Here is a 24,013-nt window from a genome sequence, read left to right on the forward strand (position 1 = left end):
AGTAATGCCTAGCTCCCTTGGAATGAGAAGGATCTTAGCATACCTGCTAAGGAGTGTGTGTTTTGGCCCTTTAGTCCCTCAGAGCAGAACAGAAAGCCTGTAGCTATGGAAGCATCACTGCTCTGCTGTTTCTTATGCTATAAACAGTGTAAAGTCAATCTAATTGCTGCACAAGGTATGGGTGTGCTCACCTACCTTCAGCCTTACACGCAAGAGGGGTTAAAAGCAGAGCATAAATCCCTATCAACTCCGTGACCTGAAGCCCTGGCTCAGGGTTCTGGCTTTCTATTGCACATCTCTATTTTCCAAACTAGGCCTTGGGAGAGCCTCTTTATTCCTAGTGGTTGCTTAAGTATAAGTCTATCATTTAGGTGCTCAAATGGAAGAAGCTACTTGGTAATACTGTGTGACGGGTGCTGAGCCTATGCCAAACAGGTAAAATCTGTATAAAATGGTACTGAGCTATTGCAAGAATTGCACCCAGTTTCAAGAAAGGTGTTGCACAAAGCCACATGCAGCAAAAAGCCTGCTCTAGGTAAGAAGCCAACCCCTTCTTACCCAAATGTGCTTCCCAAAGTAATCAAGGTAGAATAAAGACATGGATTAGAGATGAGGCTGTACTACAGGAAACATGGCATGGCTCAAAGGCTGTGTCTCAATGAAAGGCCCCAGACTCTAAACTCTGAAGCACCTATCTCCTGCCAGCAGCACTAGGGCCACATGAAAGACAAGACAAAAGCCTAGGAGTAACTAAAGCTAAGTGTTTGTGTTCATTTTGGAGTAGCTGGGAGTTAAAGCTCAGAGGTATCTCCTGTTGCCTACCTCAGCAGGTATCCTGGGCCTGTGATCAGGCTGCTGGAGAAGCTGTCCTGCAGACAGGAGCAGAGACCACTGTAGTCTTACTTGACTTGGAAGGAAAGAAGGAACAGAAAATAGTTGCAGTTTCTTCCAAACTTGGCACAGTTTGGGTTTATTCCTCATACACAGCCACTCTTTAATCAGAGCTAGCACTTTACTAATGGTCACAGTTACATCAGGTGGCATCTGAAAGGAAGAACATTGCATTGCTGTCTCCTCTTTAAATACCTGAGTTACTGCATCAACTCCTACCATCAGCTCGTCACCAGCATCCCCAGTTAAATTAATTCTATGGTTAATACTGTCTTTTGTCTTCAGTTCCTCTCCATGATACTGCCACAAAGATTTTTCACTAGATTCTGGTATAGTTCAGCTTAATGAAGAACAGTTTAAAAGCAAAGTATTTCCTTTCTTATTAATGGTAAGTTATTAAACAGTACCAGTCAATATACCTTAAGAGTGAAAGACTGTTGAAATCCATTGTATAGCAATAAGGGAATTGAAGTGTTTGACAAGAATAAATTACAGATGAAGCTATTTATTTGCTAATCCCTTCTGAAATTATATACTATGCTAAAATTACTGCTTCAATATTTAGTTCATTCCCTTGATGAAGTGAGGGAGTTGAAGCTGCTGGGGAGAGGGAGAGGAGCAAGAGTTCCTTTTAGATCATACCTGGATCCTGCTAACAGGGGAGAGAAAGAACTGAGAGCTTTTACTAACCGACAGGAACCCAAGCCTGTCTTTCCACACACTGCTTCCTCCCTTTCCCTAAACTGGCATCACATCAGTGCACATTTCCACTTCAAGACTTCCCTAGTACGGAGATAAAAGATAAACTATACTCACCCTGGGGGAAAGCCCCTGTATTTCCTTTCTGGTCCTGGCTGGCTGCTTATTCACGTTCCATAGCAGACCAGTTAACAACAGTTCTATCTCCAGTGTGCAATAGCAAAGCAGTTGTGTGAGCAAAGCAGACACAGTGACCACACACACAATCCTGTTGCTTTACATAGATATATGTATGGGTAGAGATATACTGTATATACACATTGATTTGGTTTTATATATATATAAAATAACACCTTGTTTATAAAGCGACATTTAATTGCCACTGGTTCCCTCCCCACTTCCCTCCCCCCAAAACCAATAGTATACAAAATATAAAATATCTTAAATATTTAGAAATGCTGCAAGAAAAAAATAGAACTGTATGAAAATATCTTTTCTTTTTTTCTGAGGTTCCCTCCCTGCCCTAGGGGGAGGGAAAGAGAAAAAGGGTACATGTGTGTCTGGCCTAGTGTGTCTTCAGTCCATAGTTGTTCAGTGGGTAGGAGTAAGCCCTGCCTAATACTATCCGGTCCCGAAGGAGCTTAAATAAGACATAGTAATTGCAGAAGAGGATGAGGGCCATGGAGAGGGTATGGTTCCACTTCTCTGAGCGCAGCAGTGAGTAAAGCTGGTAGCAGACAACGCTGCCTTCGATGAGAATAAGCAGGTTGAGCAGCCGTAACGGGCGGTGGAAAAGGAACTGCAGGAGACAGTGAGAAAGGGGAAATCTCTTGTCATTCATTGCAGTGGTCAAGTGGGGAGAGGTATGTACAAAATGCTGTCAGTGCTAGTGACCACCCTGCTGGGCAGGAGGAATGGTTGTACTCCAACCACCCCTAGTTACTACTTAGGGAAAACAGTGTAAGAAATAAGGCATGTAGAAGTGTCATTTTGCTTAATGGGTAAAATAAGCTATCAGCCAGCTGACACGCTTTCCTGTATCTGTGGGAGACATTAACTGGAGCTCCCTTAAGAATATGCCTGATCACCACAATGAGACAGCAGTGGTAGGGCACCTGTGGCTTCCACCTTGCCCGGACACCACTGTAACACTGCATCAGGAAAGCCCCTCTGCTACAAACCAGTGTTCTGTTCAGCAGCAACAGGCTGTTGTGCAGCACTAAACTCTGTTCCACGTGTTCTGCTCTACTGCAGCCAGGTTTGGGCCTCTCCTTCCTCTCACAATAGTAACAAAGAATGGAATCATAGAATAGCTGGAGTTGGAAAGGACCTTAAGATCATCCACTTCCAACCTCCTGCCATGGGTAGGAATGCCTCACGCTGAGACCAGGTTGCTCCAAGCCCCGTCCAACCTGGCCTTAAACACTGCCAGGCATGGGGCAGCCACAGCTTTCTCTGGGCACCCTGTGCCAGTGCCTCAGCACCTTCACAGGGAAGAGCTTCTGCCTAAGATCTAACCTGAACTTCCCCTGTTTCAGTTTGAACCCATCACCCCTTGTCCTATTGCCACAGTCCCTGATGAAGAGTCCCTTTCTGGACATGTGAAGCAGGAGAAGAGATACTTGCATAGAAGCGAGCATGGGACACATCTGAAGGCACTGCTACGTTGTAAGGCCCAACTGCTTTATACAGGCACCGGCTGCGTCGCACCAGAACTCCTTGTGGCCATATTGTGTTCTCTGACCAGCTGTGGGGAAAGAATGCCAAAGCATTAACATCTGTGACCATGGGTTCACAGACATGGACTGCAGCTTGAAAAACACCAAAACCTCTGCCACAAGGACATGTCCCACTGGAAAAGCACAGAGGGGTCATCACAAGCCCACCAGATGGACTCAATGTGAACAAATGGCTCCTAGTGCAACAACCCAGCCCACTGCACTGGAGAGGGTCACCCCTTGCCCAAGCTACTTCTCCAGTGGCTAAGAAGAACCTCAACATTCATTTCTGGGAAGGAACCAGCAGTGATTGAAGGAGCTTAGAGAGCTCTCTAGAGCAGATGTTTCTGTTTCTAGGGAACAGAAAGACCAGCAGAGTTTCACATGGAATGGAGGTGTCCTCAGTAGATAATTACTGCTGGTAGCTGCTTATCTACTAGAATGTACTAAGCCCTCCCCATCCCCACACTCACATATGCTGTGGAGCATTGCTGTAGGAACCATGTTCTAGTTTCTGCCACTTGCCAAGGTGGGCAGCCGATCTGTGGAGCAGGTCACAGTACTTGGGAGGCAGCAGCTGGGTGGTGAGCATGACGAAGGCGTTGATCCACACCATGATGAGGTGCTCGCAGGACCAGCGCATGTCATAGTACTGGGTGCTCTGCAAAAAGACCAGAGAAGAACTTGGCACCACTGTCACAAAGTGAAGGGAGGAACAACAAAGGACATAGTGCATCCAGCAGACCCGCACCACACATTACAGGCATGCGCTTTTGGACCGGTGGCTTCAGAAGGTTACAGTTTAGGAAACACTCAAGACTCCCTTCTCCTTGACCTGAAGGAGAAAGGGCAGGGGCTGATGCTGCAGCTGGTGTATCTCTTCCTCCAGCAGCAGGTAACAACGGGGTTTGCTTGCCACAGAACTGCCCCAGGAGCACCAATTGCACCAAGACTGCTACATGGATTGTGGGACTCTGCCCATTTCACTACACCAACTGAAGCTCATTCAAGTTAGAAAGACAACAGACTGCAAAATACAACCCCCACAGTGACAAGAAGTTGCTGGATTTAGCTTGCCAAGCATCCTAGTTGGCTCTGTTTTCTAATAGGCTGACCACCAAAGCCTCTAATCCAAGCACTCGAAAGCCAGGATGGTGGATCTCAGATGGGTAACAAGAGGTTGCCTTTTCTAAGAACACAGCTATCCATCTGCCTAAGACAGGGGTGGGAGGAGGGGAGTTAGTAAGTGGGGTGATGGGACTAGAGGTGCATCACATTTACAGCAATACCTATCCTCCAACCAGGAGCAGTACTAGTGCACTCCAGATGCAGCCATGCTCCGCTATCCGGGCTGCCAAAGGGGAGACAGAGAAAAGGGGAATTAACCAGGAATCTGGCCTGGCAGCAATTCACACAACATTCAGGGGCACAGAGAGAGCCAGGCGAGAGCTACCTTCACAAAACACAGTGGCAGGAAGGCCACGTAGTAGGCACTGAAGAGAGAGTTGAAGAGAACTTCCTTGATCCTGCGGTTGAAGTCTGCTTTTAGGCACTCCACCTCATTGCGGATGAGATCTGGGGAAAGGGGGCAGCTGTGGGTGGGGATGGACGTGGGGTTATTGAACTGTTCCCTCAGGGATTCCCACAGAAGAGAGAGGAAATCTTTGGGTTTGACCAGGCTGCTGACAGCTGAAGCCCCATCGTCCACCATCTGGTCCTGTACCAAGTAATCACAGTCTGCAGGTAGCGGCTGTGCTCTGCTGTCCTGGTGGAAGCAGCACAGAGGAACGTAGACACCAAATCTGCAGGGAGAGAAAGAAATGAAGGGCTGAAATGACAGACAACCCAACATAAAGCAGGGACACCTTCTCAACAGATGAGGGGGACCCTCACTCCATAAGCTAGTGGCCATTCTTCTCCCCCATAAAAGTCTAGAGGCTTCAACAGAGAAGCTTTCTTAAATCCTATTTGTGGAACCAATGATCCCAATGGCTCAGTCTTTGGTCACAGTAAAGGCCCCCTACCATACAAACAGCATGCTGAGGCAATTCCTTCATCAGCTCAGTGCTGCCACCTCCTCAGCCACTTTAATGACAAGGTGAGGAGCTCGATTACAGCCAACAGCTCTGCTTCCCATAGGGGCTCATCCACCCCCAGCAGCTCTGCTCCCCTCCCCCTGAAGGTACCAGGCAGTGTCACTCACGGGTAGCCCAGGAAGAGCAGGTTGAGCACAGAATGGCTGCGGAAAAGGTTGACCAAAGTCCAGCAGAGCACCCATCCACAGAGGGTGAGCAGCACCAGGCGCACCATGTAGTGAATCACTGATGTTGCACCCACTTGAGAGGCCTGCAAATGGAAAAGAACCATTCAGCAGCTTGGAACACACGTGTTAGAACATGAGCATAGGGGGTGCCTGTGGAGGAGGAGAAGGGTGCCAGGAGGCACTGTGAGAGGGATAGATGGATGCCCTTTTCCTCCCTGAAGCAGGAGACTGACTCTGTTACAAAGGTGAACATCTTTGACTTTATTCAGCATTGACAGAATCCAAGATTCAAATAAGCACAAGTTGTGGGGCATGGCTAAAATAGGGTCTGCAAAGTAGAAAATACTTTTTTCCAGTCCCTTATCTGATGAAGTCCAGGAAAGTCTGAGACATTTCCTCTTGCTCTTTCCTTCAGAAGGATCATGCCTCATCATTCATTTCCCTAAAAAACTAGTATGTCACAGTTCTCAGCTGAGGGAGGAGAAGATGGTGCACCCTGGCAATCCCAAAGCTAGATTTCCACCCCTCATCTACTGGGCGTACAGGCTGCAGTCTACTGAGGAGGCACCACCTTGAAAGAGAAAGGTGAAAGCTTGTTCCTGTCTCCAGAAGGGAGAAGGTAACTGAACTATGGAAAGGTTCTCAGGGGTTAGATCTCATAGATGGGATGTGCAAGAAGTTTTATGGAGAATGGGAGCATAAATGAAAATGAAAGGAATCCAAGATGAAAGGAGAACTTCAGAGATCCCATCTTCTCCATTCACCCATTCCACAGGACACAATGGTTCCTTTATCTATTTTTAAATGTATTGCTTAGCCTTGTGTTGTATTAACCATTTCAGTGGACAGAACTTCCATCTTCCTCAAAAAGACCTTTGTCAAGCATACATTTGGCCTGGTTCTGCTCTCACGAACAGAGAGAGGGTCTTCAGAATCTGAGGGGACATGACCAGAGTCCTAGAGTTACTGAGTAATCAGGACTGGAAAAGCAGTTCTATCACCTATTCCTGTTTCACTTTAGTGTACTCAGACATCCTCCTCCTGACCTTTCCCCTCTCATCTCCTGTTCATTCTCAGCTAACTCCCTATTTGCCTTTCTGCTAACTGACTTGCAACTCCCTCAGCCACTTCTCTGCCTGGAGACAGTAAGGTACAATACTAGCCTGCAGGGATTAAGAAGCAAGTGGGAGCATCTCCTTCACCTCCTTCTATCTGCAGAGGCAACTGAGCTACCCAATACTGCAGGACACAAATGGGCTCAAGAAGGCATCCCCAAAATCTTAGTCCTTCACACCCAGACTTGTTCTGGGGGAGAAGAAACCCTCCAGCTCTCCAACTTGCAGAACTTTCTGAGGCCATGGATGGTCATGCTCTGCAACCAGTACTAGGGGCAGGAGAGGAAGCCTCCAAGATGGTTATGTTACCTCAGAGATGAGGGCCCACACCAGCCTCCGCGCCAGCATCACTGTGATGAACGCCGCCAGGTGATAGTCAATGAGGTGAAAGTTCTGAAGGAGGAAAGAAAAAAGGGTCTTCACCAGGGGAAGGGGCTCTGGAACCACCCAGCTGGGGTGGGACAGGAAAGGTGCCTGCTCAAGTGCATCAGGACCTCGGGTAAGCGTTCCCCAAGTCTCTCTGTTAGGGATGAGGGAGAACGGATAAACATCAGTAACACAGGAATGTCTCCAGATGTAAGATCTTCCCCACATGGAGGTTCCTTCCCATGGAGAGATTTCCACTGAAAACAAACTCACCCTTCAGGCAGGTGTTTTTGTGGTCAAAGGGACATCTTGGACCAGGATTGCAAGTCATCCCTGGAAAAGCCAATGAGCAACCAGAGCAAGAGCAGATGAAATGGAGCCCAGAGTGAGCACACCAGCTCACTTTAGCTCTTGGTCTCAGAAATGGTCTGTGGTGACCAATGTTCCCTGATAATCAGGTTGATCTGAGAAATGTCATCTTCATGAGCCATAGATCTGTATCGGAAGTTTAATGTTGGCTCTGGCTTCTTCAAATTAGATACAGTTTTTGGACCCCTTCTGATTTTTCAAGGAAGCTATCAAGTGTGTTGTGGCTAGAACAGTTAGCAGAGTGTGAATACTGCTGTTTGGGACTTCAAGGCCATTTTGGGTGAAAACGAATGCTTGATTTCTGATGGGAACAAATAAATGACCATTAAATCCTTCCGGGTAGGGAGCCTCAAACTACCTTCTGTTCAAAGCAAGCTGTGTTCAGCATGGCAGAGCTGAACTCGAAACTGGTAACTGCACCACCAGCACCACCTGCCGGTATAGTTAACTAAGGAACCACCTCATGCTTCCAAGCAGCAAGGACACAAAAACTGAAGGGCCATTTCAGAGGCTAGCTTTGCTCACGTGAGGTTTGCTGACTCTGGTACAGGTCACTGCCACACTGTGCAGCTTATTGGGACAGGAAGAAGACTGAAACTGAGGAGACTGGAAGCTTGACATAAGCTGAGGATCTCTTCCCCACCTCCTGTGCTGCTGATGTGCTGTGAGATCCTAATGAAAACTTGCACCATCTCCCTTCCCTCAGGCTCTGTTGTTTCCACTGTGAAGGGGCACCCACAGAAGGAGACAACAGGCTCCTGGAGTCTCAACTCCATTTCAAACGCTAGGATCTAGCTAGGCCATGCAAGGAATTTCCACTGAAGGAGTCCTGCTGGCACTTCTCTCTCACCTTCTATGTATTTTCTCCCCTGTACAAATGGGGGATGACGTGGTCCTGGCTGATGGGGGTGCATGTGAACTCCCCTTCACTCCCCTAATGTCAAATGTCTGGTGATTCCTGGCCTGAGGAAGCATGAAAAGAAGCTGTGTAATGAAAAAGCACGAGTGATTTCCAGCCATTTGCTGGGGAACTCACCAATGAGGTGCAGGAAGCAGGGTGATTGTATGGGTACCACCAGACAGTCTTGTAGATGTTGATGTACTGAATGAAAAGGGCTACCAGCAGGTAGATGAAGAACAGGAATTCAAAGAGAAGGCTCCCATCCAGCGGCAGCTCAGGGATGCGGCAGTGACGGACAGGCTCTGGAGTGATCAGCGCTGTGATGGGAGGCGCCGAGAGGCTGATGGCACTACCATTCCTGAGGAGACACATAGCACTCACTTGGTAAACATCCTACATCATCTTTGCCATTCTGCAGGACAGAGAGTGCTTGAGGTTGTGAATTTAGGACTGAGCATTGCTAGAGAAGAGGTGGCAGCAGTCTTACATTCATATTTCTGGCATAAGACTGGTGATGAGCTTTATCTTAGTTCAGCCAAAGCCAGCATTCAGCATTTTCTCCAGGCAGCAGATTAAGCTGTTGTGACAGGCCAAACTTGTAGACGGAGGAAGTCAAGTACATGGACTGAGGAAACAACTACAAGCATTGAGGACTCTGTGCCAGACTGAGCACTTAATGTTACCTCTCCATATCAGGAAAGGCTGAGAAAGCTGGGGTTGTTCAACCTGGAGAAGGCTCCAGGGAGACTTTATTGCAGACTTTCAGTTCTTAAAAGGGGCCTATAAGAAAGATGGGGAGAGACTTTTTAGCAGGGCCTGTCGCAACAGGATGAGGGGTGGTGGTTTTAAACTAAAAGAGCGGAGATTCTTTACACTGAGGGTGGTAAAACACTGGCACAGGTTGCCCAAGAGAGGTGGTGGATGCCCCATCCCTGGAGACACTCAAGGCCAGGCTGGTTCTGGGCACCCTGATCTAGATGAAGATGTCCCTGCTCATTGCAGGGGGGTTGGACTAGATGACCTCTAAAGGTTCCTTCCAACACAAACCCATTCTGTGATCCTATGAATATTCACTCCTCCTGCCAATCACTAAGACATTACAGTAGCACCCAGCCTCTTTCTCCAGCAATGCAAAGTGTCCATCTTTCCTCTGCTCACAGTTCCTCTGTGAGGGGTAACTAAAAATGGAACAGAGGAGTTCAGCCACTTCCTAGAGGCTGACTTCTCAAGTGTTCTCACACTTCCTTTTTTCCTAGCCTTCAGAGGAGAACAGGACAACTAAAAGCTCCAGCAGACTGAACAGACGGAGGAAGCTCAGACACAAACTCTGCTGTGTCTGACTGCAACCAGGATAAAGAGCGCTTGCCCAGGACCCTGGGGCACTGACTCCATGGTCTAAACAGTCACTTGTTGCTCAAGAAGCTACGAGTGTGACATCTGTCCATCTGTCCCAGCCAGAGAAGTCTTTAAAGGCCAAAGCTAAATGGCTTGTATCTCTTTACTCTGTGAGGATGAACTTATACCAGGCTGATCAGGGCCTCAAGCATACAGCAAAGAGCTTTTTTAGTTTGCTAACTTCTGTATGGAAGGAAGTAACACTGGGCCTTTCTAGTCTTCATGCCAAATGTGGAGATCTAAATGTCACTGTGTGTTCCCTTTTCAGCCTCCAACTTCCTCAGAACATTGAGAGGAGCTTTGCCAACTGAATTAGTCTCATCTGCAGCCAGCAGGACTAAAACAGAAGACAGGCATCCTCCTGCCCTGTCTTTCTATCACGTAGGAGGGGGACTCACAGCTGAGCTCTGACAGGTCACACTAACTCCCTGTAGCATTGCAGACAAGTGAGCAAGAGAGGCAAGAACTCATCATCTGCCAGGACTCTGGCAACTGCTGCAGGGAAGGACAATCTGAGCACTGTGCCATTCCACCCCTGGCCATTGCGACCATGGTGAGCAGTGAAGGGTGGCTGTGACCACTTCCACAATCCTCCCCACAGGGCTGATTTTAATGCATGAAGTCATGAGAGGGGCCATAAAGTGAATCATGGCAGCAGAGCTCAGGGGAAAAGCTGGAAGAGCTTTGTCATGCAGGGCATGTTCCCTCTTGGATGGGCCACCTCCTAATGCCACAACAGAGGGCCCAAGGTTCCCATGCCCCAGTTTCTCACTTTAACCATGAAGCCACACTCGTGTACAGAGTGGATCAAGGCTCCTCAGCTTCTGGTGCCACTACAGATATCTCCACAACCCTCCCTTTGTCCTCACCTGTTTCTCAGCCCAGCACCGTTTCCACAGCTCCCGCCAACCAGCGTCTGGAGAGAAGGCAAAGCTGAACGGCTTAGCTGCTGCCGGCTGGGTCCCCTCCTTCCACCGGGCATGACCAGGAACCAAGCCACTTCCAGTGCCTCCCTGAGACCCACTCCACAATCCTGAAGCCTTCCCACGTCTGCAAAGGAGGCAGAAACATCATTTAAGCTGCAAACTTAGTTCACGCAAAAGGAAGCCGCTCTCACGCACTCAGAGCACTGTGGGGCATCCATCACCACCCTAAAGCACTGTGGCATTTCAGTGGGACCAGATCAGAGTCTGGTTGCATACACTGAATGGACACCACTGACACTGTGTCTTTAAAAGCAGCTGCTTAAATTAGCCATCAGTGCCTGTTTGCACTTCCTGTGGGCTGGAAAGCACAAGGAGCATGGCCAGTGCTGGAGAACACTACTCTGTGCCTGATGTCAAAAGCAAGCCTGGGAAGAGCCCTCTACCTGCTCTGGTCCACGGGGCTACTACAGCTTCACAGGTTTTTTTAATGACCCAACACATTGACAGGCTCTGGTGCTGGTGGGTGATTTGGACCCCCTCTGCCAGAGCTCTGAACAGACTGGTCTCTGTGAAGTTAACTGCATGATTCAGATCAAGAAGCCCAGACAAGAGGTAATGGCTTCAAACTGAAAGAGGGTAGATTTAGATTGGATATAAGGAAGGAGTTCTTCCCTGTGAGGGTGCTGAGGTGCTGGCACAGGTTGCCCAGAGAAGCTGTGGCTGCCCCATCCCTGGCAGTGTTCAAGGCTAGGTTGCGATGGGGCTTGGAGCAACCTGCTCTAGTGGAAGGTGTCTCTGCCCATGGCAGGGGGTTGGAACCAGATGAGCTTTAAGGTCCCTTTCAACAAAAACAATTCTAGGCTTCTATGAGATCCCTTCTGTGCTAAGAAAGCCTGACTGACACAATGGTAGGAGGTCCACTTAAAAGTGGTTCTAGTCAGCAGATTAGTGCAGCAAAACACTCATGTATGCCTGTACTTCAATGCACATATAGGCAGTCATGCACCCCAGCCCTCAAAAAACAGAAATAAAAAGGTTAAAAGTAAGCCTTTAAATATTTATTTCTAGTGACACATTTAAATCAATGAGGTCTTTAAACTGAATGAGAGGCTGGCAACTCCAAATATCAATAACAAAGATGGATTCTCTGGCACAGACTTTATCACTTCCCATATGACTTTGCTTTTATTTCCCTGGCTTCCACATGCCACTGAAGGATTTCTGCAGTTGGGGAAGTTGCTGATGGCCAGCAGGCAGAAGACAGAGTGAATCTGGAAGTCATTCTAACTGCTCATGCTGTACAGAGTCAAGACACTGAGTGAGCATCTCACTGCAAGGCCTCTGTTGTGTCTGGACACTCATCAGCTGCCCTTTTAGCAAAGCAGCATAGCCAGAACTAACCCAGCACCCAAAAAAGCGCCTCTTGCCTTCCAGGGAATTCTGGATCTAGCTTCTGAATTTACAGATGGAACCCATCTATTCAGAACTCAGTTATCACCTCCTTGAAACCCCTGAGGAATCACAGCTGAGTGTGTGCTCAGTGAGTCACACACTGTGCCCATGAGCAGTGTGCAGGAGAACTGGACTCCCTCAAAGAATCATCCTTTGGGTTAAAATTTCCCATCCTTCGTCCCTGCTCCAATAACCAATTCTCAGCATTTCCACAAAAATCAAGATGTTTCAAAAGCTGAATGCTTTCCACATACATACCCACATGAAGGTCATGCACACCCAAAGCAAAAGGAGTTGTGAAATGACATGAAAGGAGAGAGCAAACATTGGATAATTTGGGGTTGGAAGCAAAGAATGTGTTTTTGCAGACTTCAAAACTCTCCTTCTAATTCAAATGAGGACACAAGAGAGAATTGAAGCCTTCCTTACCTTTCTTTTCCTTTACCTTCTCTTTTTAGTCAAGACTAAAGCTTTCAGAGAAGTTTCTCTACAATGTTCTAGAATATTAGTTGAGAATATTTGTATTTCATGAATTAAATATAAACAGAAGAAAAGTCTCCTGTTTACAGCAGATGAGCAGGGGCAGCAACAGCCACTGCAGAATTCATTACAGCATCCAAACCCTTTACATCAGCTGCTACGATGAAGAAGAAAAAGAGGAAAACCTCTAAAAGGAGCAACTTTTGGAAGCATTTTAAGACAGATTAAGCTATTACAGGGCCTGTGGAAGCTAAAACAGTGTGATTCAACCTCCAGGATGTTTCTGATTATGGATGCAATGTGCTGGTGGTCTGATTAGTGCTATTAACAGTGGAAGGTGTTTGATGCCACATTCAGTAATACATGTCAATAATTTAACAGCTCTCATTAGTAGTATCCCATTAGTATTAGTGTTATCCCATTAGCATGCTCCACATCCTCACCCATATAGTCACTTGGACACTGTGCAATTGTACTCCCACCCTCTGGCTTTGCAAACCAGTAAAATGTAGGTTTCTTCCACTCAAAAAGAATGCCTGTGGAAAGGAAAGGAGCCCTCCTGAACACCAGTGGACCATATTTTAACTGCACTTGAATAAACCCTTTCACAGTGATCTGTGAACATACAGACTGGGCTGTCTCAAGTTTTAAATAACTTTACTTCACTGGAGTTGAATGAAATCAGCTAAATCTTAGAGCAAAATGTGCTTCAGAACCATCCCTGGGTTTTTTGCTTTTGTTTTGTAAACCCAGCCACACAAAACTGAAGCTCCCCAGATAAAGTGAAACAAAGCAGGGAGATTACAGATCAGTTTTACTCCAAGTCTGCTTGTTTTGGCCTTGAACCAATGAACAACTCTCCTTTTGGAGGGGACAGACATGGGAAAAGCCTCTTAATAGTTTTCAATTAATAAACAAAGGCATGATCCTACTGTAAAAAATATCCTAACATGGAGGGGAAAAAAGTGTCCATGACCCTTTAGTCCAACAAAGTCACACAAAGTGTTAATAAAGAGCCTCAGAGCATGCTGGGAGTCTACCACCTCCCTTCTCTGTTTGCAGAGTCCCCACCCCATCAGCAAGCTTATTTTATAGAGTCACAGGCACAAAAACTGAGTAACAGAAAAGCTTCCTGACAAGACTCTTTAGTCCATTAATGTGATTCCACATTGTTCATAGAATCATGGAATGGTTTGGGTTGGAAAGGACCTTAAGATCATCCAGTTCCAACCCCCTGCCATGGGCACAGACATCTTTCACTAGAGCACATTGCTCCTGGCCTTGAACACTGCCAGGGATGGGGCAGCAACAGCTTCTCTGAGCAACTTGAGCCAGTGCGTGGAAACCCTCACAGCGAAGAACTTCTTCCTTACATCTAACCTGAACTTCCCCTGTTTCAGTTTGAACCCAGCACTCCTTGTCCTATCACTACAGTCCCTAATGAAGAGGCCCTCTCCAGCAGCCTTGTAGCTCCCTTCAGATACTGGAAGCTGCTCTGAGGTCTTCCAGTTCACCTATAATTTCACTCAAAATGTAGTCCCCCCATCTCCAACACCCCCAGAAGAGAAGCTGCCGAGCTCACAAGATCTCCTCTCTCAGGCACATGTGGGCATCACAACATCACACAAGAAGGATCTGTGGAGCAAGTACAGAACAGTGGTCCTGTCCTCACAAAGAGAATGGATATGTGTTTGGGCAACTCTTGGGTCTTAGAGAGGGACCACACACATGGTTATAAGAAGATCCAGGAACGTAATGCATCAGCCCCTCTGATTTCAAATTCTTGCTTTTAAGACTACAGGAAGCACTTGGGCATTTTGTTTGTCTGCACCAACACTCCTCCTCCCCATCAGCTCCGCAGGCAAGAACCACAGCTGTGAGCAACGCTTTACTGGTGAAGAGCAAGGCAGATAACCATCCACCAGTTCAGAGGTGAAGCAGGACACAGCTCCGTGCTGCTCCCCAGGGACCAATGCCTCATGTTCCTGCATCAGCAGCTGCTCAAACAGCTCTTGCAAGAGGCAAATGAGGAGAGAGTCAGTGAGTCATCAGCATGAAAAGTCTGCCTGCTTCCTCATCTCTTTGCTGGAAATGCTACAATGCTCAGCCAGTTATGTTGATGGTGTGGATGTTTTTTAATATGAGAAAATGAGAAAGCCTTCAATCCTCTTGGGAAGCTAGCTGCAGAGCTTAAAAAACATTCAAGAGGCCCTCCTTGCCTCCACAAGTCCTACAACCAGCTGCAATCAAGAGCAGCAAGGGAAATGTGTCCACCCTCACTTGAGACCACAAGTGTCTCACTACAATGTCTTGACCAAAGCAGCCTTTTTCCTGTCAATAAGTGTGACATCTTGGGGTGAAGCAACAAGTTGTCTCTGTTGCTCTCAGCAAGGGAGCTCTGCCTACCTTCTCCTCAGCAACACATAGGCTCCTAGTGTTGTTTAGTGCCAGAAGCAGCCATTCAGTGCTGCCCATCTCCAAAGCACTCCTGTGTCCCAGTATCTCTCAATTCCTCCCCACTGCTGCCGCTGTCTGTCCCCTGCTGTCAGAAGCACTGGCTTCTAGGTTATTTTCCTTCAAAAAGGAACACATATCCTGGAACTGGACTGTATGGACAAGCCCTGAGGCACAAGCTCCTGGACCACAAAGGCAAGGGACCATTTAAGAGCTGGAAAGTTCACCCTGAGCTGAGCAAAAGGCTCTGTTCCCAGCACAGCCCCTGTTCTCACGCCACAGGTGACAACTCACTGTGTCCCCAACAGTGGCTTATTTATAAAACCTTGTTAGCACTGCTGGAAAAAGAGTTCCCATCCCCTGATGAAACCATTTCTGGAAGGATGGGAGGAGAAAAATAAGGTGGGATTCTCTAACCTTTGGGATTAAGTATGTACTGTAACAGTGGTGACTTTCAGCTGGCAGACAAACAGCTCTTTCTCCTCTTCCTCCCCTCTACCCCCATCAGTCTGTGAAATTGAAACAAGCAATGTAAAAACGTCTCTTGGTTACTCATGTCCTCACTTCAAGTCACTGTAGCTGGGCAACCTCATCTCAAACATGCATTTGTCCAGCAATCCAAATGTCTTAGCAAATTATCAGCAAATCTATAGTGAAATATTCTTTTGAACTCCTGTGAGTGCTGGTTACCATGGCTTGATTTTACTTCCTTTTAGTGCGAGCCTCTATTTATTTATGTTAAATAAAACCATTTTGACAGCTGGAAAAATGAGACATAAAGCTGGTAACCCATTCACCCAACATCACACCAAAATGGTCAAGAAGAGAGCTGAGAAGCTGCAATGGGTGCACCCATGCCACGAGGCAACCTTGTCAGCACCCTCACATCTGCTACTCTGAAAGCCAAGAAGCTGCAGAACTTCCATGGACGAAGCCCTAACTTGGTTTGGGAATAAAAAAGCATTAGGTTGTTATGAGGGAGGAAACAACTGACAGGTTATCAGATGGAAAGCTAAATATTTGGCTTGCGCAGCACTAAGTCAACACAACCTTTCAACTCAGGCTGGCTCCCAAAGGCCCGGCCCTGGGCTGGGAAGCAAAACCGGTTAGGAGGAGGTCTCCCAAGTCAGCACATTTTCCAAGTCCTCATGCCACATGGAGCGATGGATTAAGAAGGAGATCTGGTGTGGAGAGAGGCAGAAGCCCCCATGAAGCACATCCCAGGGGTGGGTGAGAAGGACAGAGCTGGGTGGTGAATCCCCATTGTGAGGTGATGCACCAGCAAGGCTAAGTTTTGCTCAGTGACTAAGAACCAAAGGATTTTTCTGTAGTAACAAAACTAACCCAGCAAGGCCAAGTCAGCGCAGGCTTTTCTAATGCAGCACAGCTCCATCTATCAGTCCTCTACACACGTGTCAAAACAGAAGGGTGAAAGTAGCAAGAAAAAGGCAAGAATTTACATGTATATTTCATGACTCATTCCAGGCATCTTCACCAAGGAAGGCCAGAGCTAAGCAGACAGGTTAGGTGGGGAAAATAGGAGTTGTACCTAAAGACAAGCTGAAGACAGCATTTGCCATTTGTGCTTCAAATACCCACAGACAAAAATGGGAGCAGAAAAGGAAAGTTTACAGGAAAAGCCTCTCCAGGTTAAAGTGCACAGCTCATTTTGCTGATGTGCTCTTTAAGGAGGAGACTTGGATTTAAGTTCTTAATACTCTAGAGCAAGAAAATTATCCAAGAGGTTGAAAAAGCCATTTTTAAAAACAGACAGATTTCTAACCCAAATCCTACACATTCCTTAAAAATCCCCTCAAAGATCTTACTTCAGGGAGTGTGAAGGGAAGATTTCCAGAGGTCCTCTTCAGAATGCAGACGAGCACAAGTCTTTGTGAATTGGGGAAAAGAAGATACACATAGTAAGTGCTCTTACTGAACCTCTGGCAAGTAGACGAACAAAGCAACGATTCCTCGAGTAATAAAATGATACCTCATAAGCATGTAATTACCTTGTGCAACTAACTGGTGCAGGAGGTCAAAGCAAACAGCTTAGTAAGGCTTTAATGAAAGGCTATCATAATTTTATGAATGAAGACAAGTGAAATTATGTTCAAAAAACAAGTGAAAGAAAAAAACCCGAACAAACCAAACCCCACAACACAAGATCCTCAGGGCTCAGCAGCTACAAGTGGCCAGTAACACACTCCTCACCAAGACAACAGTATCACAAGACATGAACATTTTCTTTGGCTTCTTCTGATGCATTCAGCAACACTCACAGCCAAATGCTGGATCTGGGAATAAAGAGAGCATTGGCTTGCTTGTGTGTGAGAAAATGACAGAATTGCAAAGCTGAGCTTTTCCAAATGCAGGCCTGACCAGTTGGGTCATGGTCTATTTTAGTCCTACAGTTCCCATGCTTCTAAATGGTGCGGGGAAAGGGACAGCAAGTTATCCTCATCCAAAGCAAGAGGCTCAAATTAAAGAGCTGGCAGGAATCAGAGTGAGACATATGGTTCTTGGAGACAACCTGCACTGTCACCTGAAAACTTGGGAGAGTTTCAGCTTCAGCTCCAAAACAGGGTTGAGTATGCAGCAACACAAAAGTTTTAAGTTCCAGCTCCATGTGCCTGTTACTTTCAGAAGCAAAAGTTCAGTTTAGAAGGGGACACTGGCTGGGGAGTAATGCTCCATCCCAAGGAGGATGTTTTAGCAGACACAACACAGGCAAAGCTATCAAAGCTGGCTGGTAATACAGTTTATCAACACACTCCTAAGTACATCTTGCACCAAAGCTCTTCAGTAAACACTGCTCAGGTACAGCTACACCACAGCCATCAATCCCCTCCACTGCACCATGCCCCACACAGTGGCTGGGAAAGGAGGGGAATTTTGGCTACAGCCACTGAAATTTGCTTTTCCAATTGATCAGAGCAAATGTACAGCAAAACAGATCACTACTGAGGAGGGAGCAGAACAGATAAAAGATGCTTTTGCCTTAAGAGCTCATCTTCTCAGCCAAGCAAGCCACCAAAACGTTCATTCTCTTCCCGACCCCGAACACAGACACATGGTCTAATGGTCTGAGTATAGGACTGCAAGCCAGGAACTTTTTTAGTTTTTTATCTCTCCTCTTCAACTCACTTCCAGGGAACTTATTTTACCATGTCAGACCTCAGTTTCCTTACTGCAAAGAGGATAAACTGTTCAGCAAGGATTTCTCCTCCCAAGGGTCTCTGCAGGTAGCACTGAATAGTTTTTACAGCATTATTTTAGTGCTTTAGACAAGCTTTTTTTCAAAACAAACAGAAGCAGCTTTCCTGCTGGTTTTGTTCCCCTGCCAATCCCAATGTTTAATGTAATGGAGATCAGCCATGATGACAAATCATGGGGAGTCACTAGGAGTTTTCTGTTTTGTCCTCACATAGCTAAAAATAAGGCAGGCATCTGCCATCTGTAGCAACGAGTTTGAAGGCATGGAGTAGAACGCAAGGAAGAAACACTTCCTTGAGGCTTATCCCAAGTAATTGCACTAGGATTCATATCAGAAAGTATCAGTGTGACAACAATTTGCATATCCTTGACACTGTGGAAAGGCAGAATTATCACAAGGGATTCTAAATAAAGCATATTTTGCATAAAATATACATTTGATTTAAAATGTAAAATGCATAAGAGAATACATCAACTGCCCTCTACTTGCCTCCTAAGTAACAGGTATTGGTAATGCACAAGTTTCCTGCTTCCATTGCTCAGAACTTTGTGTGACCATTTATGGAGCAACTAATCGATCAGACTGAGAAAATGCAATAGGTTACATTAATCCCTGGTATAATTAATCACACTAAGACTGATTTAGCTGTCTGAATCTGCATACGTGCTCCCTTGTAAGTATTCTGGGCTACAGATGTCTACTAACAATTTAGCTTTAAACCAAGCACCCTCAGCATACGTTATGCTGATGCCACCGCCATAGCTTTTCTGACCAGCTTGCATAACACTCATTTCCCACCAAAAGTCTCATTTTCCGCTTGCAAGACGTTCAGCTGTCCAAAAAGTCAAAAGAAGAAAGGTTGGAAATGACTCTCCAATGACTACTTGCCACAAAGAATGGCAGGAAATCTTTCAGGAGAGTTTGGTAGCTCATGAGCGACTTGCCCAAGTCACAGCTACTAGAGATTTACCTCCTGTTTTAAAAATCCACCGCCTAAAAGCTGTAGTACAGTAGTGGTACAGTTAGAAGTAACTGGAGTTCCCATCAGCACAAGAGAACTGCAGCTGTTAGGTGGACAAAGAAGACGGAAGCAAACTTCATGGCACCACTGATTACTGGGACAGGCCAAATTCTGCAGCCGGAGAGTGGATTTAAGGAGAAGGGAGGGATCACCGAAAGAAGAGGAAGGTCGACTGTCGTAATTTCAGATCTTCCTTATGGTTTCCTGTGTAGCACAGTACTGTCAAACTGTGAGTTCTCCAGCTGAACAGCAGCGCAAGGAGGAAAAACAACTGGGCCTCAAAAAAAGACAATATGTGTAACAGAATGCCATACTGCACAATTAAGAATGACAGATCAAGTAATACTAAAGTCTAAAGATGCCAAGCATTTAAGTAGCTTCTGCAAGCCAAATTCAACCCTCCTCTGGATTTCTCAGTCCATAAACATGCCAGAACACAAAATTTCACAATGTAAAAGCCTGGTTGGAAATTGGTAATATTTTTAAGACCAAATGTTCTAAATAATAAAAAATTAAGACAGATCTCCAACTGATTTTCACCAGTGCTAAAAACCACACACATCTCTGTACTGACAAAATATCTCTTCTTTAAATCTAGAGTATGAATTCAACCCCTGCAACTTAAGAGTTTCACATCTGTGAACTAAAACTGAGCCACATGCTTGTTAGTGCCAGAAGAAAACTTTTTTTCCTGGATTTCATGATACTGAGGCACAGGGAAAGCACCAAGAAAGTACTGATTCGGAGAGCGTGCTACTGTACAATCTGGTTGCTGTGCATCATATTCATCTTTAGGAGCTGTAACTCCAGAGTTGTATTGAGGGGCCCGACCCACTTCTGAACTGAACACTCACAGAAAAGTGGAAGCCACCTTAACAAACATTTCTAGCATATGTGCTCTTGCTGTATTCTCAAACATCCAGGTTTAATGCCTGCAGAAGAAAAACAAGGTTAGTTGTTTTACAATATCCTGACATGAGTTGCCCAAGTCAATCTGCAATACATACAACTTTCAGAGAAAGACTTGTGTTCAGTGCTGCTCAATTCCAAAACCAGCAGAAAGGTGTGGGAGCTTTCCCCCTCAAATAATACATACACAATTCAATTCTCTAAAATTGCAGACCAAAAAGCAGTGTCTGAAGAAAGCATAGACAAAAGAGTGATTAGACCTGTCTGCTTTTGAGTAATACATAACAGTATAACTATATTGGCTATGTTACATCAGCTAACATAGGCAGGTCACTAAAATGACAATAGCTTTATTTCCTTAGCTACTACAGGATGACATTTGTGTCTGTCTATTGAGAGTAATTCAGTAAGGTGCTAACCTGTACGTTGAAAGAAGTTTTGAAAAGAATTTATCTCCTTGCAAGTAGAACAGAAACAAACTCTGCCAAAGTAGGAAGCAGAATGGTTTATCCCTATTTTACAGCCAGAAAGACTTTAAAAATAAAAGTAAAAATGGAAAAAATAAAAGGCTGTCTTTTCTAAATTATCAGTAATTTTGAATGCTCAGGTTGAGGCAGTAGTAGTGTGCATACCCAGCCCTTCTGAAAATCAGGTCTCAAATACTGCAAGCCTTTAGGTCTGCAAAGAGAGAGACAGGAATGAGCTGTACAGGAGAGATGCTGATGTTCCGTGGTCTGGAGATTAGGAGCATGCATCACACTGGACACAGTTAACTGTGCCGGTGATATTACCTGAGCTCCTCTGTTGTCCAAATATACCACACTGCACAGCATTTCTACCCTACATGCTGGTTTACACTGCAAAACCTGAGCCAAAGAAGGTTTCAGGAACAGCAGCAAGGAGAACTGAAGAACTTCCAGTCCAGTAAGGGACAACAAGGAGCGGGTGAAATTTCTGCACAACTCCCAGGGAGCTCATCATTGCCTGCCTAATGCTTTGGTGCCAGTGGGCTCAGGATTTACCAGCAAAGCATCACACCATTATGCTACCAAGTGCCTCAGCTGAAGGAGCTGATGCTTCAGGGGAGGCTGGAAGGAAAAAGAGCATGGAAACAAAGCCACTCCAACAGCAGGAGTGCCAGGAGGCGAGCAAAGGAGCAGGCTGCAGGTTAAAGGGCTGGTGTCCTCTCTCCTCCCAGCATCCTGTGGAACTGAAGCTGAGCCATTCCAGTCCTGTCCCTGTACTACCATACCCCTTTCCCAAATAAATCTCTTGTGATCGCAGCGAGTTAACAGACTTCAGCTGGTTACAGAAGGGATGTCTCATCTCCAAAACCTATACAACTCACCACTTTGTGATACAGACATTTAATTCCTTCACTTACAGCCGTAACAGCTGCCAGTGATACGAGGGGCCCGTTATTCCCAATGAAGAAGCATGGATGAGAGCAATCATAAATTGCAGACAAGACTGCCTCTGTTCCTGCTACATGCTCACACGTTAAAATTATGCTGGAGTAGCAAAGGAGCTACCTCATGGAACAAGGAAAATCACCCTCCTAACTGCTGTCCTGCATAAGGGAGGACAACCGATAACACTGTTTTCTTAGTGCCACAAAAAAGAACAGCGACAGAGATGTGTACCCACACCCATTCTGGAAACAGTACCTTATGGCAGGTTACATTTGCCTGGACTTAGAGAGGACTGGCTCACTTCTCCACGTTTCATGCGACGGTGCCCTCTCTTACCTCTATAGGACCGATTACACAGCGACAGCGTTTTAAACAGCCCAAAGCAAACCTACCCATGACCCCAGACCAACTTCCTCGCCTCTAATCCTCAACCGCCCCTCACAACGTGCCCGGACCTCTTCGTTTAACCCAGCAGGAAACGTCTAACACAAGCAGCCCGGCACCAAGTGCCGCAGCTCACCAGGACGAAACAAAGCCAAGAGCTTCCCCACCACACGGGCACTCACTCACGTACACCCCAAGTTTCAGGCAGGCGGCAGCCCGCGGGCTCGGCCGCCCGGCCGCGCACTGCACCGTCCCGCACCTCACGGCCGGGGCAGGGTTCCGTCCCGCCGGTACTCACACATCCAAACGCGGGCGGCGGCGCGGCTCGGACATCAGCTGGCAGCGGGGTCCCGTCCCGGCGGCGAGCCCCGAGCCCAGCAGCCCGCCGCCACCGCAGCTGCCCGGGAGACGTGGCAGTGAGGGCTGATGCTCTCATCACAGGGCGACAGGCGGCGGCGGCAGCACACACCGCGGCGATTGCCGGCCGAGGACGGCCCAGGGAGGGAAAGGCGCTGAGGGGCGGGGCGGCCTCGCCGAGCCGCCATCTTGGTGGTGGCAGCAGGGCTGCCGTCGGGGACGTACCCCCTCCCTTTATGTGCTTAATGCTGGACCAGGTACATATTGTTGCTTTAGAATCGCAAGTAATAACAATAGAATTACAGACTGGTTTGGGTTGGAAGGGACTTTACAGCTCATCCAGTTCCAGCCCCCTGCCACGGGCAGGGACACCTTCCACTAGACCAGGTTGCTCCAAGCCCCTTCCAACCTGGCCTTGGACACTGCCAGGGATGGGGCAGCCACAGCTTCTCTGGGCAACCTGTGCCAGCACCTCAGCACCCTCACAGGAAAGAACTTCTGCCTCAGGTGTCATCTCAGTCTCCCCTCTGTCAGGTTAAAGCCATTCCCCTTTGTCCTATCACTATATGCCCTTGTGAAAAGTCTCTCTCAAGATTTAATGTAGGCCCATTTAAGTACAGAGAGTTGCTATATGTCTCACCTCCTCTTCTCTGGGCTGAACAAGGCTAATCAACTCAGAAAGCTCTCTGCTTTGCATCATGAAATCACAGACTGGTTTTGGTTGGAAGGGGCCTTAAAGCTCAACCCGTTCCAACCCTTCTGCTATGGCCAAGGACACCTCACACTAGACCAGGCTGCTCAAAGCCCAGTCCAACCTGGCCTTGAACACTAAATCATAATTAACTGCTTCATTACAGTCAGCAAATCTATGACTGAACATCAGCAGCTGAAAAGAAGTCCCGCTGCCATTGCCACCCTCAGCTGAGATGCAAGGCAGACATCTACTAGAGAAGACCTGGGCCGCCCGGCTGTGCGAGAAGCCACACACGGGTGCTCAGGGCGCTGGGAGACTCAGCACACAGCCGGCAGCACGGAACGGACACGGGGTAGTACCTGCAACAGCCACCAAGCGGCAGCAGATAGCCAAAGGTGGTACGAAACTGACCCAAGGCTTTCCTGAGGGGCTTTCAGCGGATGCCAGCCCAGAGCTGGGGAGCTGCACGGGTGGAAAGAGACCTCTTTGAATGATGAGCTTTCACAGTCACAACGAGATAGACCTCCCAGGGAGCGAGAGGAAATACTGGAGGAAAGAAATAATCTTATGTGTGAGCAATAGACTATAAGAAATGGGACAGAGCTGGCTTAACCAATCCTTTTCACTGTTCTAACTTTTAAAATGGTCTGGAAGGGGCTCTGGCACAGTCTCATTGTCTTATCAGTGCGGTTGGGCTTGTGTCTGATACAGAATTCCACCTCCTCATTTCTTGCCTGCAGAGAATATATGTGCCTCATGCGTTCACTTTCCTTCCTTCAGCTGCAGCAGCATCTTCTGATCATTTTCACATCTATGTGAAAACAGCTGCCACACTCCAAACAGACCCATGCGCCTGCCTCACTGCCCTCACACCTCAGCTTTGCTCACCCTTCTCCCTGTAGCCACAGAAATGACCAGGCACACCCCAGCTGGACCAGCCAACTGTGGCCACAGACCTGCATCTGCACTTCAGTAATACACACCTTCTACTAG

At 47.0% G+C, this 24,013-nt stretch overlaps 1 protein-coding gene across 1 annotated transcript; it reads right to left on the reverse strand.

Moving 5' to 3' along the window:
* Nucleotides 1–2,155: 2,155 nt before the first annotated feature.
* On the reverse strand, nt 2,156–22,402 carry TMEM39A (transmembrane protein 39A; the record flags this gene model as incomplete). The annotated part of the gene is made up of 9 exons (XM_080613770.1): nt 22,268–22,402; nt 10,587–10,767; nt 8,458–8,680; nt 6,996–7,079; nt 5,512–5,654; nt 4,762–5,110; nt 3,782–3,969; nt 3,217–3,337; nt 2,156–2,389 (listed from the first exon to the last, which is right to left on the reverse strand). Exons 1-9 carry the CDS (start codon nt 22,269–22,271, stop codon nt 2,156–2,158), a joined length of 1,527 nt encoding a protein of 508 aa, XP_080469896.1. The 5' UTR covers nt 22,272–22,402.
* Between the last annotated feature and the right edge of the window lie 1,611 nt (nt 22,403–24,013).

Source organism: Psittacula echo (genome assembly GCF_963264785.1).
Source record: "Psittacula echo genome assembly, chromosome: 3".
NCBI classification, from domain to species: domain Eukaryota; kingdom Metazoa; phylum Chordata; class Aves; order Psittaciformes; family Psittacidae; genus Psittacula; species Psittacula echo.